At 61.8% G+C, this 15,871-nt stretch overlaps 1 protein-coding gene across 14 annotated transcripts in view; it reads right to left on the minus strand.

The window, feature by feature from the left end:
* ATXN7 (ataxin 7) overlaps positions 1–15,871 on the minus strand; it is an 88,134-nt gene that overhangs the window by 12,705 nt on the left and 59,558 nt on the right. For all 14 annotated transcript variants that reach the window (XM_074284185.1, XM_074284190.1, XM_074284187.1 and 11 more), the window contains 3 exons: positions 9,973–10,207; positions 8,916–9,178; positions 6,312–6,394 (listed from right to left, as the gene is read on the minus strand). In XM_074284185.1, the coding sequence (XP_074140286.1) occupies positions 6,312–6,394; positions 8,916–9,178; positions 9,973–10,207 (581 nt within the window). The remainder of the gene's footprint in view (positions 1–6,311; positions 6,395–8,915; positions 9,179–9,972; positions 10,208–15,871) is intronic.

Genomic DNA, 15,871 nt, shown 5'->3' on the forward strand with positions numbered 1-15,871 from the left:
CGAAGGCCAGAACCTGGTACCTGGAGCCCAGAGCCCGGAGCCCAGAGCCTGGAACCAGAGCCAGGAGCCCAAAGGCCAGAACCTGGTACCTGGAGCCCAGAGCCTGGAACCAGAGCCGGGAGCCCAGAATCTATAGCCCGGAGCCCAGAATCTGGAGCCCAGAGCCCGGAGCCCAGAGTCTGGAACCAGAGCCGGGAGCCCGAAGGCCAGAACCTGGTACCTGGAGCCCAGAGCCCAGAGCCCGGAGCCCAGAGCCTGGAGCCCAGAGTCTGGAACCAGAGCCGGGAGCCCAGAATCTACAGCCCGGAGCCCAGAATCTGGAGCCCAGAGCCCGGAGCCCAGAGCCTGGAACCAGAGCCGGGAGCCCAGAGTCTGGAACCAGAGCCGGGAGCCCGAAGGCCAGAACCTGGTACCTGGAACCCAGAGCCCGGAGCCCAGAGCCTGGAGCCCAGAGTCTGGAACCAGAGCCAGGAGCCCAAAGGCCAGAACCTGGTACCTGGAGCCCAGAGCCTGGAACCAGAGCCGGGAGCCCAGAATCTATAGCCCGGAGCCCAGAATCTGGAGCCCAGAGCCCGGAGCCCAGAGTCTGGAACCAGAGCCGGGAGCCCGAAGGCCAGAACCTGGTACCTGGAGCCCAGAGCCCGGAGCCCAGAGTCTGGAACCAGAGCCGGGAGCCCAGAATCTACAGCCCAGAGCCCAGAATCTGGAGCCCAGAGCCTGGAACCAGAGCCGGGAGCCCAAAATCTACAGCCCGGAGCCCAGAATCTGGAGCCCAGAGCCCGGAGCCCAGAGTCTGGAACCAGAGCCGGGAGCCCGAAGGCCAGAACCTGGTACCTGGAGCCCAGAGCCCGGAGCCCAGAGTCTGGAACCAGAGCCGGGAGCCCAGAACCCGGAGTCTGGAACCAGAGCCGGGAGCCCAGAATCTACAGCCCGGAGCCCAGAATCCGGAGCCCAGAACCTGGAGCCCGGAGCCCAGAGCCTGAAGCGGCGCCTCTGACAAGCCGCCATGGCCCCCAAGGACACACTTTTCCCTTCCTCAGAAGGAAGACAATCCGAGGGGCTAAAGTCCCCGCCACGGGAACGTGCCGGCCGGTGTGCGGACGAGGAAGAAGGGCCGTGTCCCTGGCACGAGCCCAGAGTTTTCAGCCACCTCGGGGCCCGCCTCGGACGACTGGGAAAACCACCTCGGTGGAGCCCAGTGGAAGTCTGGGGTTGGCAAACAGCCGGAGCGGCAGCGGGGAAGTGGGAACAAGGCCAAGGAGAGCAAACGCCCCTCCCGGGGCCGGGGGGGCAAACGGGGTCCTGAGAAAAGGGCAGCAAAGCCTGGAGGCCCCTTCTCTGGAAAAGGCTCCGGCGAGGGACGCTGGAGGCGGGGACGGGCCCAGAGCGGGCGCTGCGGGAGGTGCCAGCGGGGGGCCCGGGCGGTCCTGGCTCAGAGGCCCCAAAGGCCGGCCCCCTTTCTGAAGGCCCTTCCCAACGCCCAGCCCCACCGCACCCCAGAAAGCTGGCGAGAAGTTCCTCAGGTGCCCCGGAGCACACCCCCCGGGACGGCCATCTGGGCAGCACTGGCCACAGCCGGGACGCCACCCGGGGCCACCTTTCACGCGATCTCAGAACTGCCGAAAGTCCAGGTGACCAGAAGGGGTGAGAGGCAGGAACAAGGAGGCCGCGGGGATGCGCCCGCCCCGCCGCCCCGGCAACGCCCAGGAGGGAAGGGCCCAGAACTCCTCCAACGAAGGACTCAGCTGACGGAAAAGGCCCGGCGAGGCGGTCCGGCAGGAGCCGCCGTGGGCGGCAGGGGGTCTCGGACCCCCGAGTCCTTTGGAGAGCTGCAGTGACCCTCCCCGTCACGCCCCGACACCCTCCGATAAGGAGGCGCACAAAGCCTCCCCGAGGGCCCCACTCCACCTCTGGACAGCGCGGGCGGCCACAAGGCTTCCCCTTTGCTCTGCCCATTGTAAACAACGCAGCTGCGACCCCCTCTAAGTGGCTGCTCTGTGCCGGGCACACTGCCAAGTGCCATCTCGGGGGCAAGTACAATGACCACAGCTCACTTTACATCTGAGGAAACTGAGGCAGGCAGCAGGTAAGTGACACGCCCAAAGCCACACAGTTCACACTGAGGCTGGATTTGAACTCGTGTCCTCCTGACCTTGGGCTCTACTCGCTGGGCCACCTAGTTGCCTCTAGATGCCCCAAGACACTCGGCATCTGGCTTTCCCGTGCCCGCGTCACTGGGCATCATAGGGCATCTGCCGTCTTCCCCAGCTCTGGGCGTCCTCCACGTTACCTAGGCCCTATCAGGGGGCACCTGGGACTGCCCAGGACACTCGGCCCGCGCTTCTGGGGCCAGGCTCATCCGCCGCTTTGCCCACTGACCCCGCTCGAACCAGACAACACAGCCATGCCTTCGTGGGGCGGAGCTCTGGAGTCTCCTCCTGCACCCTCCTGAGGTACTGCCGGCGTTCCGGCCGGTCGAGGCCTCCCAGATCCAACCTCTCTTCCATCCCGGCTCCAGGGAAGCGGCCAATCCGGGAGCCACACGGTAGGAAGGCCCTGGAGAAGGCGGACACACGAAGGGCGACCTGGAGGGCGCCAGGGGTCGAGGACGGCCTCTGTCCCCGTCTGCAGGGCCCGATTCTGGCTGCGTGCGCGTTCGCATCTTCCCAGCCCTGACCCGCAGAAGCGGGCCCGGCGTCCCCCACAGACTGGCCCGGCACAGGACAGGCGCCCAGCAGTGCTGGCTGAGGACGCCCCACGGCCCGAGGGAGGTCTCCTCCTCCTCTGGAGGCGCACGCTCCCTCAGCCTTGGTTCTGATCAACCAGGCGCCAGCCCACGCGGTCCCCCTCACCGCCGCGGTCCCCAAGAACGCCGTGACGCTCGGCTAAGTGGAGCCGCACTTCCCTGTGCCAGCGGAAGGCCTGCCAAGGGGGGACCTGGTCAGAGAGAGCCATCCTGACTGAACCCGGGCAGGGCTCTAGGACTGGGGCTCCTCCAAGATCGGCTGAATTTTTCTAATACGTACGAGTTCATTTTCTTTTTAAAGTCATGATCAAAGGCTCACGGATGCAAAACTAGGCTGGTCCTCAGAGGTCACGAGTCCTAGGAGCCCATCTGAAGGATGAAGGAGATGGAGGCCAGAGAGGAAGCAGTCCCCTGTCCAGATCCTGGAGCCCAAGGCTGTACCACAGACCACGCAAGCGCTCCATGTCTGATCCCCGCAGCCGCCGGTGCCCTGCTCTGCCCTCAGGTGTTCTGGGGCCACAGGGCTCTGGATTTCCTCCCTGCCCACGGGCGGCGCGGGTGCTTGTGTCCACAGCCAGCCTTCGCCTGGGTCCGCCGTGTTGTTCTGCCCTCTGGGCCCAAAGCGCTCTCCTTGCAGAGCACAGGGACGTCGGGCTAAGCCGGAGGCCCTCAGGTTCCTCTCGTTCCCTGAGCAGCCCTCCCAGGGAGAAGCTGCTCCTCTCCCTGATGTCCGTGTGGGAGCGTGAGCTCCTGGAGGGCAGGGGTCCACGGCCACCTTCATGCCTGACCCACAGGGCTCTTTCCCCGCTGCAGGAGACCCCAGGGACCGGGAGGGGACGCAGAACCAAGAGCGCCTGGGCCCCCCCCCCGCGTGACAGAGGAGGAGGGAGGGATCCGGGCCCGCGGGAAGGAAGGGGCCCGACTTCTGACCCGGCTCCCACCGGCCCTCCTTACTGTCCTTGCTCTCAGCCCGGGACAGCTGGGGCTCCTGGTTAATCCCTCTTCCTCATGGCAATGGCTTCCATTCCCGGCCTCATCATTCACCGCTCAGAGAACCAGTAAAAAGCTTGCTGCTCCCCAAGCCGGAGTGCGCTTTGCAGCCTTCCCCCACTCTGGGGCCCTCGCGGCCAGACCCACCGTCCCTGTGGCCTGGGAGCTTCCTCCACGTCGGAAGGGCGGCGGCGCCTCCAGAGCGTGTGGCCCGTCCCACACCTGCCCAGGATCACGGAGCGCCGACTCAGCTAGGAGAGAGCTGCGGGACAGGCCATCTCTGCCCGGCGCTCGCCATCAAAGCCAGCCGCGAGCCGGAGGGGCAGGCGTGGGGCTTTAGGGGCCCGAGCGTGAGGAAAGGCTGGCCCAAACACAGCCATGTCCGCCTGCCGTGTTTCAAATGCCAAGTTTACAAGGCAGGGGCGAATTCGGCCGAAGTTTTCATTTGGAAAGACCGAAATCTCCTTCAGCCCGTTCGGGCCCTGCAAAGCCTGACTCGTCACGTTCCTGATTTCGCCAGTCACTGAGCCTCCCTCTATCTCATCTGGTCCCCCAGAGCCGTCTCTTAGCGAGCGGGGAGGCCCCCGAACAGCCGCCCCCCGGCCTCTCTCCCTTCTGTCTCCAACCTCCCACACGCAGCCAAAGTCACCTTCCTGGGACACGGTCTGCCCATGGTCCCTGTCTATGGGCCTCCCATCCCCCGGGGAAGCAGACAGACACTGCCTGGGCTGGATCCTCAAGGCTGCGACCTCCCTGTCCAGCCCTGGCTCAAGCTCCTGTCCCGGGCACCCACCGGGTCTAACTCCCCGAGCCAGCCCCGGGCCCAGATACTCCCGCAGCCCGGCCCCCAGTCCCCCCTCCTTCCACCATTCACAACCTTTGCTTCCTGAGCAGCCGGTAACGAAGTGGGGGGAGCGAGCCCCGAGAGGAGAGAAGGAAGGTGAGAGACAGAAATGGGGGGCACGGTGGATGAGGCGACGGCGTGGCCGGGAAAGCTAAGGGGACAACGTGGCTGGCTGGTGAAGCCACGGACAGAGACTCCAGCGGGAAGGAGGAACAAGCTCAGGGAGGAAGACAAACTTGATCTGAGGCATGGAAGAGGTCCAGTGACCCGCTGCAGAGGTGGCTGTGGAGCTCAAGCCTGAGGGGGCCGGGTTGGGGGTCGGGGGGAGAGAACCTTGGGGAGCACCCACCTGAAGGAATAAGGAAGAGGAGGACAAGCCAGCGGAGGAGACAGAGGAAGAGAACCAGAGCAGGGCGGAACCTCTGCACCTGCAAGGACAGGCCGAAGGAAGGGGCGGTCAACAGAGCCACGTCCAGAAGCAAAGTCAAGCAGGAGGAGGACAAAGATGGCCCTCTTGGCCGGCAGAGGAAAGCAGCTCAGTAGGGGGCCTGAGAAGAGAGAAGACGCCAAGAAGTGGCTGGCACTGGGGACAGACCACGGAGGGGCGACGGCGATGACCCAGCAGCTGGACGAGACCCAGGGCCAAGGGAAGGCTTTTTACAGGAGGGTTGGGGAGACCCAGAGAGACCCCGAGAGCGGGCTGCCGCCAAAGCGCGTTCCTGCAGGAGACGGGGTCACGCGCCAAACGCACAGATACTTCTGAGGGGGAGGGCAGCTGGCAAAAACGCCTGCAGATTCTGGGTCAAATTCTGACAGAGGGAGCTAAGTGAGAGGCCCGGGAAGGAGAAGTGGCCCGGTCTGTAAGGGAACGGACCGCCGGGCGTCCTGAAGGGCGGAGTGAGGGCCTGAAAGGCCGACCAGGGGCCGAAGACGTAAGTAAAGGGCAAAGAAATCGGCAAACCGAGACGGAGCCAAAGAATCGGGGCTTCCCCCAGAATCTGACCTCTGAGCGGTTGCCGAGGCAGCCGGCCTGCTTGGGCAGGAGAGGCCCGACGTCGCCCCGTGCGGGGCCCAGGCCAATATTAGGGGCCTCGTGAAAGAAGCTCGGTGACTGGCTCACGGCGCGCCGTCCCTGGGCGTCCGGAGACGGGGCTGCAGCTGCTTGGAGGGAGAGAACCCCGGGCGGGCGGAGGGCGTCCCTCGGCGGCTGCCATCCACGCTCTGTGCCTCCGGGGACAGGAGCCACGGGCACCGCCCGGCGAAGGCCTTCCGTTCCTAGACACCCGCCCGGGTCTCAGCGGTCCCTGACACCCGGGCCAGCTTCTCTCCTCCACAGCCGAGGCCGCGGAGCAGACGCTACCGGGAGGAAGCCGGCCTGGCGGCACGTTACGCCGTGTTCCAGCACTGAAGGCGCATCGAGGCGGAGGGCAGAGGGCTCTGCTCCCGATGGGCTCGGGCCCGGGCCGACGGGAACGAGGGGAGAAAGGCGGCCGGACGCTCGAAGAATTCTGCTGGGACGGCTCGAGGCGCGGGGCAGAGCAGTCCGAAGACATGAACCTCCCACTTTAACTTCTGCAAGAGGATCCCGGCGCTCTACGGGGGACAGCCCAGGAGGGCGAGGAGGAGGGGGGGGCTCTCCCTGAGCCCGGGCTCACCCTCCCAGAGCGCGGGACCGCGGGGGCGGGGAGGGGCCCCTCGGATTCACGGCGAGGCGGGGAGAGGGTGGCCTACCTTGCATGTCAAAGACCTAGTGCACGGCTTCTTGGTCTCCACATCAATGACACCACAATATATGTCAGGATCAAACTCTCTCTCTGTCGGGAAGACACAGACACATTGCATGAGCCCGCGGTGCTCCCAGACCGGGGACACCCCCCTTCAGTGGCAAGACCACTGGCTGCCTTTGAGCTACAGAGCCCTCTCTCTGCCAGGCAAAGCTAATCAATCCACCTATTGGTCGAAGGGAAACAAGACCCGTCCCTTTGTTTTCTCCAAGACTCTTCCCTCCTTGGGACTCAATTTCCTCCTCTGTAAAATAACAGGGTCGGATTCATTGCCTTGGAGGTCCGTGACCCCCATGGAGGAAGGAGAAGGAAGCAGTCCTGCGCCAGTGATGGTCTCGGTGTCTCTACCTCCCCCACTCTCTCCTCCTCCCTAATTCTGTCTGTCTCCTTCCCTCCCTCCATCATCTCTTTCCCTCTCCCTCCCTTTCTTGGATGTCTCTGTCTCTCTCCATCTCTCCTCCCTCCCTGTCTCCCCATCTCTCTCACTATTCAGTCTCTCCCTGTCTCTGTCTCTCTCCATCTCTCCTCCCTCCCTATGTCTCTCCATCTCTCGCACTATTCAGTCTCTCCCTCTCTGTCTCTGTCTCTCTCCATCTCTCCTCCCTCCCTATGTCTCTCCATCTCTCGCACTATTCAGTCTCTCCCTCCCTCTCTGTCTCTGTCTCTCTCCATCTCTCCTCCCTCCCTGTCTCCCCATCTCTCTCACTATTCAGTCTCTCCCTGTCTCTGTCTCTCTCCATCTCTCCTCCCTCCCTATGTCTCTCCATCTCTCGCACTATTCAGTCTCTCCCTCCCTCTCTGTCTCTCTCCATCTCTCCTCCCTCCCTATGTCTCTCCATCTCTCGCACTATTCAGTCTCTCCCTCCCTCTCTGTCTCTGTCTCTCTCCATCTCTCCTCCCTCCCTGTCTCCCCATCTCTCTCACTATTCAGTCTCTCCCTGTCTCTGTCTCTCTCCATCTCTCCTCCCTCCCTATGTCTCTCCATCTCTTGCACTATTCAGTCTCTCCCTCTCTGTCTCTGTCTCTCTCCATCTCTCCTCCCTCCCTATGTCTCTCCATCTCTCGCACTATTCAGTCTCTCCCTCTCTGTCTCTGTCTCTCTCCATCTCTCCTCCCTCCCTATGTCTCTCCATCTCTCGCACTATTCAGTCTCTCCCTCTCTGTCTCTGTCTCTCTCCATCTCTCCTCCCTCCCTATGTCTCTCCATCTCTCGCACTATTCAGTCTCTCCCTCTCTGTCTCTGTCTCTCTCCATCTCTCCTCCCTCCCTGTCTCCCCATCTCTCTCACTATTCAGTCTCTCCCTGTCTCTGTCTCTCTCCATCTCTCCTCCCTCCCTATGTCTCTCCATCTCTTGCACTATTCAGTCTCTCCCTCTCTGTCTCTGTCTCTCTCCATCTCTCCTCCCTCCCTATGTCTCTCCATCTCTCGCACTATTCAGTCTCTCCCTCTCTGTCTCTGTCTCTCTCCATCTCTCCTCCCTCCCTATGTCTCTCCATCTCTCGCACTATTCAGTCTCTCCCTCTCTGTCTCTGTCTCTCTCCATCTCTCCTCCCTCCCTATGTCTCTCCATCTCTCGCACTATTCAGTCTCTCCCTCCCTCTCTGTCTCTCTCCATCTCTCCTCCCTCCCTATGTCTCTCCATCTCTCGCACTATTCAGTCTCTCCCTCCCTCTCTGTCTCTCTCCATCTCTCCTCCCTCCCTATGTCTCTCCATCTCTCGCACTATTCAGTCTCTCCCTCCCTCTCTGTCTCTCTCCATCTCTCCTCCCTCCCTATGTCTCTCCATCTCTCGCACTATTCAGTCTCTCCCTCCCTCTCTGTCTCTCTCCATCTCTCCTCCCTCCCTATGTCTCTCCATCTCTCACACTATTCAGTCTCTCCCTCCCTCTCTGTCTCTCTCCATCTCTCCTCCCTCCCTATGTCTCTCCATCTCTCGCACTATTCAGTCTCTCCCTCTCTGTCTCTGTCTCTCTCCATCTCTCCTCCCTCCCTATGTCTCTCCATCTCTCGCACTATTCAGTCTCTCCCTCTCTGTCTCTGTCTCTTCCTCTCTCAGACCCCCCCCCGCCCCGTTCTCCCCTCTCTCTCTCAAGGAGAAGGATCCACACAGCAGCTTCTCCTCGCTGCACAAAGGCCCTGGAAACGCTGGCCCAGCCTTCCTCACCAGGACACCTCGGGCTCTGTCACCTGGGGGAGGCCGTGGGGCGCAGACGGCGGAAGGCCGCCAGAGGCTGCCAGAGGCCGGGCGGCCCGAGCTGTGTGGTCAGCACTCCCTGGGGCAAAGCTCTCAGACCGCAGGGGGTGGGGTGGGAGGGGCTGCTCTGCATTAGCCAGAAGTTTCTACAAAGGCGATTTCCTCCTGCTGTGGGGGTGCCAGGTCCAACTAGAAAATCAAACCTCCACGACCCAAAAGCCGAAAGCCAGGGCCACGGCCCCAGGGCCGCGAGAATGGCCGCCAGCCCCGGAGGCACGTGGGGCCTCGACGGGAAGGACGGTGCCCTCCTGACTGAAGAACAGGGAGGAGGGGGAGAGCAGCAGGCACAGCGTTACCTGATAATCTCTTATGTAGAAATTTCCTGTTATTGGAATGATCTTCTGACTTCTTTTCCAAAGTTGGAGGGGCAGGAAAAAGGCCTTGACCGTTCAGGATGTGTCCAGGGGAAGGCAAGGGTGGCTTTGGTATCGAGGGACAATTAAGGCCAGTCTTGATGGAGGAAGTCACAGGAGCAGAGCCAGCCGACCCGAGAGCAGTTTTCAGTAGCGCTCCGTCCATCTTTGGGTGAATCTTCTCCACCTTGACCGAAGGCGTCAAGCTACCAGTGACGGAAACAAAAAGGAAAACGGGCAGGGAGTGAGGGGCTGCTCGGGAAGTGTTTCTGAACCACCAGCAGGCCGGAGGGAAAGCGCTCTTGGAGGTGCCATCCCAGGGAGATGCCATCAGGAAACACACACCAGGCCCAGCTGAATTCTGGGTAAAAAGCCCCCAGACCCAAAGCCGTGTGGTGCGGTGGGAGGCACAGGGGAGCTGCCCACCTCCAGGGGGCGGGCTTCTGTGTGGGCAACTTGTGGATCAAACCCCCCAAGTCATAAGAAGCCAGCGAGACCTCCTGGAGAATCCCCATGGGAACAACTTCCTTAAAAACGAGGTTCTTAAAAAGATAACAAGACAGAAAAGCCTCCCCAATTCAGCACAACTGGGAGAAACGCCCCCTTAGTTACAGAGGTTTGCAGTCACAGCAAAATGATTCAAGCGAGGCTAAGGGGGTTGCCAGGGCCCCCTGGGAGGCCGTTAGTGAAGGAACAGCCGAGTCACGGGAGCGTGCCCCCCGCACAGAGAATCTCTCTGCCCTTTAAAAGCCTTGTTTCACACGTGGTTTTGACTAGAGGGTTACCGACGGGTGAATTTTAGCGCAGCTCCAGCAAACGTCACCGCTTTTATGGCTTGTGACCGCTCGGGCCCCTCGCTGCGGGGCCTCTCCAGACGGCCTCCCTGCAGGGGGCAGTGTCCCCGGCCCCCCCCAAACCTCCAGGGGCGCAGAGACGGGCAGTGCCTCGGGCCACCCCCCGCCCCCAGCCTCCCCCCAGACGGCGTAGAGAACATACTCACATTTTTTCAGGGGGGGCCCGGCCGTGCTGCGCCGCCGTTGCCGGCCTGCCGTTCCCGCCGAGCTGCGGCCTGTCTTTGGGAGGTTTCAGCAGCTTGGAGGAGGACGAGGCTGCGCCGACGCCGCCTCCGCCGGCCCGGCCGCCGCCTTTGCTTTTTGTCAGGGAAGAGAAGAAGGAGTACAGGGCCGAGGGCGGCGCCGTCAGGGGGGGCTTGTTGGAGGAGCCGTGTCTTCTTTCTGGAAGCAGAAACAAAGAGACGGGCTCACTTGGGGCTTTCTCCCTCCTCCCTGCCCCCAGGAGCACCCCTCCCCCCCCCCCACGTGGCCCTGCGTGCCGACCCCGGGCACAGAACCCCCCGGCCCTTGCCGGGCGGGGCGGAGAGCCCTCCCGGGTTAGAAGAGCAGGAGCGGCCTCGGGCCCCCTCCCCTAAGTGTCTGCGGCGAAGTTTCCCGGCGAGTCCCCTCCCTCCCTTCCACAGGGTGAGCCAGGCCAGGTTCCCGGGGCCAGAGGCCGGGGCTCTCCCAGCAGGGCGTGGGCCACAAGGAGGGCTCGGCCCGAGAGATCGGAGGAGGGGGGATGGCGGACAAGACGAATCCGGGCAGATCGGGTTAAGACACGGGCTTGTCAGCTACCCCGAACCGGCTCTAAGAACGCCTTTAAAAGGAGGAGTCTGTGAATTCACGGCCATGTTCTCGGCTCGACCACAGCCCGTCCTCGGCGAGCCCCGAGTCTCGTGGCGGGGGCTCTGAAATCCCACTCCCCGCGGGCTATTCCGTCCCTGACGCCCCGGGAGCACGGAGGGCCAGAGACCGCGGGCCACCGAGGACGCAGAATTTCCCTCCGCCGACCGCCCGCTTCCAAAGACCCGCCACCTCCTCAGGAAGCCGGAAGCCTTAAAGAAATGGGTTTTGTCCTGAAAAGAAATGACCCTCGAGGGTCAATCGCTGTCACCCCAAATTGGAACAACCTTCTGAACCTGCTCGGCACCCAGGTCCATCTCACGGCGGCCCCATCACCCCCGGAGAGCGGCGTGTATCCTGCTGACCCTGGGGGAGGCTGTCGGGGAAAACCCCGAGGATGCTCCGGTGTCCGAGGAGGGGAAGGAGAAAGTGGGTTATAAGTCACGGCTAAGTGATTCTAGCACTGAGGCTGAGGAAACGCGGCGCTCTATTTGTGGGGGCCGGAATTCTCCACCGACCCCTCACGGGACGGGGGCATTCCATCACTCTGGACACCGGTGCGGGGGGAGCACTCTCCACGGAGTCCCACGACGGGCCGTCCCCTCCAACGTCGTCTTCTTCCCCGCTCCCTACTCGCCAGAGAGCTTCCTTCCCGCTCCGTCCGAGTCCAAACTTTAAAGGAGCCAAAGGCCCGAACCGGCCCTTCTCACTGCACCGTCCAGCGAGGCGGGCCCGACAGCTCCCCCGAGGGATGCTGGGAGCCACCTGCCACAAGAAGGCTGGAGGCACCGGCTCAAACGCCTCCAGAGTCAAAGGAGGGGGCCCTGAATCCGATGCGATCCCCGATGAAGCAAAAGGCCTCGTTCTCTGACCAGGACGCGCCTCCGGTCTTCACGAGCCAACAGGGAAGTGCGGGATTCTGACTTGGTCGAGGCAAGGGAGCGTCCCCACCGAGCCCGCTGACGGGCTTATTCCGGGGACGGCTTAAAACCGGTTTCCTGCCTAAGGAAGGGGGTTTCTTGCATCAGTGACAGACACGTCATGGGGAGGCCGGGCCAGGGCTGCCTAACTGCAGGGTGGGGGGAGGCCCCTCCCACCAGGGCCTGGCACCAGGGAGGTGCCCGCAGCTCATGGGCCAGACACCCTCGAGGGCAGAGGCAGCATGTGCTGGGGAGAAAGGCATCGAGGCCTCAGGCGGCCTTCCCGAGGGGAAGGCCCAAAGAGAGAGAGTGCGCAGTCCTGAACTTGTTTTTAAAGAAGCCTCCTAAAAATCTCACCCACGGGCCCTGGCAGAAATCATGGCTTCCTTCCCGGTCGCGGGCACTTCGAGGATCCAGCCGTCCGCCAGGCTGAAAACCTCCAGGTTCTGGGACCCCTTCTTCTCGACTTCCATGTCCAGTTCATTCCCAGGATCACTTAGGATCCCTTCAGAGTATTCCCTATTTTCAGACCCTCTCCCTTCCCACCAGTCTCCTTTCTCACACTAACAGCCGATACGTTCCAGCTCCGGCCCTCGAGCCTTCTCTTGCCCAGCTCCCGAGCTTGGCCCTAAATATCGGCAGGCCCCCCCCCAAGCCACCGTACAGATTTAGTTTTGTTTTTCTGTTTACGATGTTTAACAAAAAGGTGGGGAGTGCCCTTCAACTTGACTCTTCGGGGGGCTGCCCTTACCCCCCTCACCCGCCACATTCCGGCCGAGCGGGCGCCCGGCCACCCCCCGAGGACATTCCATCTCCTGCCCCCCGCAGGCTCACCCCAGCCCGGAGTGCATTTCTTCCCTACGTTCTCTTCCTAAGTCACTTTTTTCAAGGCTCTGCTCAAGTGCCCCCTTTATTTATGGGTGTGTCCTCCTCCCTTCCCTGCAGGAGAGCAGAGGCGCCATTTTGATCCTGTGGATCCAGAGCCGAGCGCAGCGCCCGACACCACGGCGGGGGCTTAATGATGATCAATGCACTGGCCGGAACGGGGTCCGCGCCGCTGGCCGGCCAGACCGCTTTCTATCCGTGCTTCAGTGTCTGTTTTGTGTTGGTTTTTGCTCAATCTCTAAAACTTTTCTCTTTAAGTGTCTCTGAATTTTCCCCATCAAACTCTCTACAGAAGGCAGTGTGGCTCACGGGTGGAGAGCTGGCCCTGAAACCGCGAAGACCCCATGCTCCGACACCGAACTGCTGGGTGGTCCTGGACAAGTCACTGGAACGGCGCTCTGGGCAAGCCCCCAAATGATCAATTACAGGGAGCCACTGCCCGCACTGGTGGAGGGACTTTCTTCAAAAAGCAGCTTCCTGCAGACAAAGATGTCAAAGATCGAGTCCCAGCCTCGGTGTGGCTATAAAATAACGCACCCTTACACGCTACAATCCACGAGAAAACAGATTTTCGGTTGTTTTTTTCTTTTCCTTTTTAGCTTTTTGTAATCATAAATAATGCTAAGAACAGGTTTTCCCTTCTCCCCTCCTCCAAGCTGATCCCATTTCTGTGCATGTGTTCTGTGCCAACCGCATGAGTCACTGCTCTGGAACCCTTCGCACTCCAAGTTCGAGGTCCACGAGCTCTGGGATTCCCCCTCGCAGAAATTCCGACAAGCGCCCCGCGGTCTCTTCCTAGCACGTGCAGGACGGGGCTTCCGACGCCCCCATTCCGTAAGGCTCCTTGTTTCTGTTCTCAGCGCCTGCCTCTGGCTCTGCCCGGGGGCCTCCCCATGAGAGCGCCTCCCCATGAGAGCGCCTCCGAGGGCCACAGACCACGGTCACTCCCCCGGGAGCCGCCTCTTTTTCCAAACCGACGTCCCTCACTCCTTCTCCTAAGCCACGGGCGCCATGGCTGGAGGCGCAGCTGTCCGGCCCGCTGAAGGAGGCTGACCCCGAGGCGCAGCCATAGGGCCCGCTGAAGGAGGCTGACCCCGAGGCGCAGCCATAGGGCCCGCTGAAGGAGGCTGACCCCGAGGCGCAGCCATAGGGCCCGCTGAAGGAGGCTGACCCCGAGGCGCAGCTGTAGGGCCCGCTGAAGGAGGCTGACCCCGAGGCGCAGCTGTAGGGCCCGCTGAAGGAGGCTGACCCCGAGGCGCCGCTGTAGGGCCCGCTGCTGAAGGAGGCTGACCCCGCAGGGCGTTCCCCCCGCAGGGTGGGTGAGCTGCTACACGCGCACGGTCACACGCTCACAGCTTTGATGACTTTCTACAGTTTTTCACTTTGCTCTACGAGACGGCAGAAGGGGCCATGGCATAAACAAAGAGGACGAACTCTTGGCGTGGGTCTCTCCACTGACCCGGCTGGCTCTTCCCCAATGTTTGCTCCAAATGAAATTCCCTGCAACGCCGCCCTTCCGGGGGTCTAGGCCGCAGGGATGAGGGTCCATCACGCCGCTCACTCGGACACTAGAGTCACTCTCTGATCCTCTCTTAAGGCACCACTCTGGCGGGTTGGCATTCTAGCTCCAGCGCCCCCTGCCCAAGTCTTGGCTGGCTTTCCCAGCCTTCCTTGCCCACTCGCCGTCAGGTACCCTGCAGCCCGTCATCCCCATCTCTGCCGACATCTCGCAGGACCTCCGCGCTCCGCCCCCCGTCCCGCCCCCTCGTGGCCACCTGGGTGTTGGGCCGCAGGCTCCTCGAGGGAAGAGCCAGCCCGTCTCCCCAGAATGTGGGCGGCATCCACCTAAGGGAGCCCTGGTCTCGCCAGCCTGGCGGCCTTTTAGAGGAAACAACACAGGGTATCAAGAGCCCGGACGCCGGCAGGCATCTCAGGGAACGTCTCAGGCTCTCCGAGCCCCTCCGTGCGAGCGCTGGTCCCATTCACAAGCTCCCCGCTTTCCTCCCCCTCTGCAGTGGAGGGGTTGTTGGGTCATGAAGGACACGGCTAAGAGGCAAACTAAGAAAGCCAAAGGCCGGGAGCCATCCCCAGCAAGGAGCGGCCAGGCTCTGCTGCAGGGCCCACGTGGGGCTCAGGCAGGCCGGGGCCACAGGCTGCAGGGGGCAGCCGGGGCTGTCTGAGGAAAGCGTCCGGACCACAACCGTGAGCATTAGACCAGCTTTTACCTAACCGAGCACTTTAATAGGCCTTTCTATTGGAGGTAAGGAGGCACGGATGTTTGGGTCCTCCGTTTCACTGGCAGAAGGGGCTCTTCCAGGAGGAAATCCCCCCCTGGGATGAGGAGAATCTAGGGCGTCGTCTCCAGCCCGGGGCCGGTCACCCGGCTGCCGCCCTCGGTGTTTTGGAAACTTTTGGAATGGATTTTGGTGAGAGCTACAAACCAAATCAAAGAAGGCAGGGCTCGCCTTTCTCCAGAAGCTCCAGCTTAGAAAGAGAAGAACATGATGGAAGGCCCATCCTGAAAGCCGGCCCTCCCCGTCGGCTTAGGGAAAGAGAACGGCACAACGCAGGGAATGCCGGACCGGCAGTCAGCCCCCGCGGAGCCTTTCTAAGGCGCAGTCTCGGTTTTCTCAACCACACAATAAAGCTGAGCGAAGGCTGCCTGCCAGCTTTGAACCTATGATTTATAACATAACAGTTTGTAGCGCTAAACGTGCACGACCAACCGATTATCTGTGCGGGTTCCCGGCAGAAACACGGGGCGCCCCTTCTTCTGGCTGCTCGCTCGTGAACGGGACCCTCCGGTAAATGGGGCGGAGCTCCGAGGCAAGCCCGGGGTGCCCTTCTGCATTGGTAGGTGATGGTGCTATTAGGAAGCCAAACACTAGCGCGCCCAACCATTCGGGAGAGCAGTTTGGAACTACGCCCAGAGAGTCCTCAACTCACCCAGCGATAGCCATGCCTGGGCCTGGATCCCAAAGAGATCCCAAAAGGGGAAAGGACCCCCGCGGACAAAAACGTTCACAGCGGCTCTTTTTGGGGTGGCAAAGAACTGGAAATGGAGGGGCCGCTCACCAACTGGGAAACGGCTGAACACGGTGTCGTGCATGAGCGTCACGGAATATTACCGTGCTGAGAAACACGAGCGGGCAGATTTCAGAAGAACCTGAAAAGATCTGCGTGAAGGAAGGCTGAGCAGAGCTCGCAGAACCGGAGACGGTGAGACACAATGCAAATTTCCACCCCGAATAACCTGGCTCTTCTCCACAAACGACCCAAGACAACTGAAAAAGACTTAATAGAAAAGGGCTCTCCATCTCCAGAAAGAACTATGGAGTCTGACTGCAGGCCCAAGCTGTTCGTGCTCATCTTTTTTGTCTTTGTATCTCGTAGTTTTTCCCTCTTTTGTTATTGT

The sequence above is a fragment of the Sminthopsis crassicaudata genome, chromosome 1, assembly GCF_048593235.1.
Source record: "Sminthopsis crassicaudata isolate SCR6 chromosome 1, ASM4859323v1, whole genome shotgun sequence".
NCBI lineage: Eukaryota > Metazoa > Chordata > Mammalia > Dasyuromorphia > Dasyuridae > Sminthopsis > Sminthopsis crassicaudata.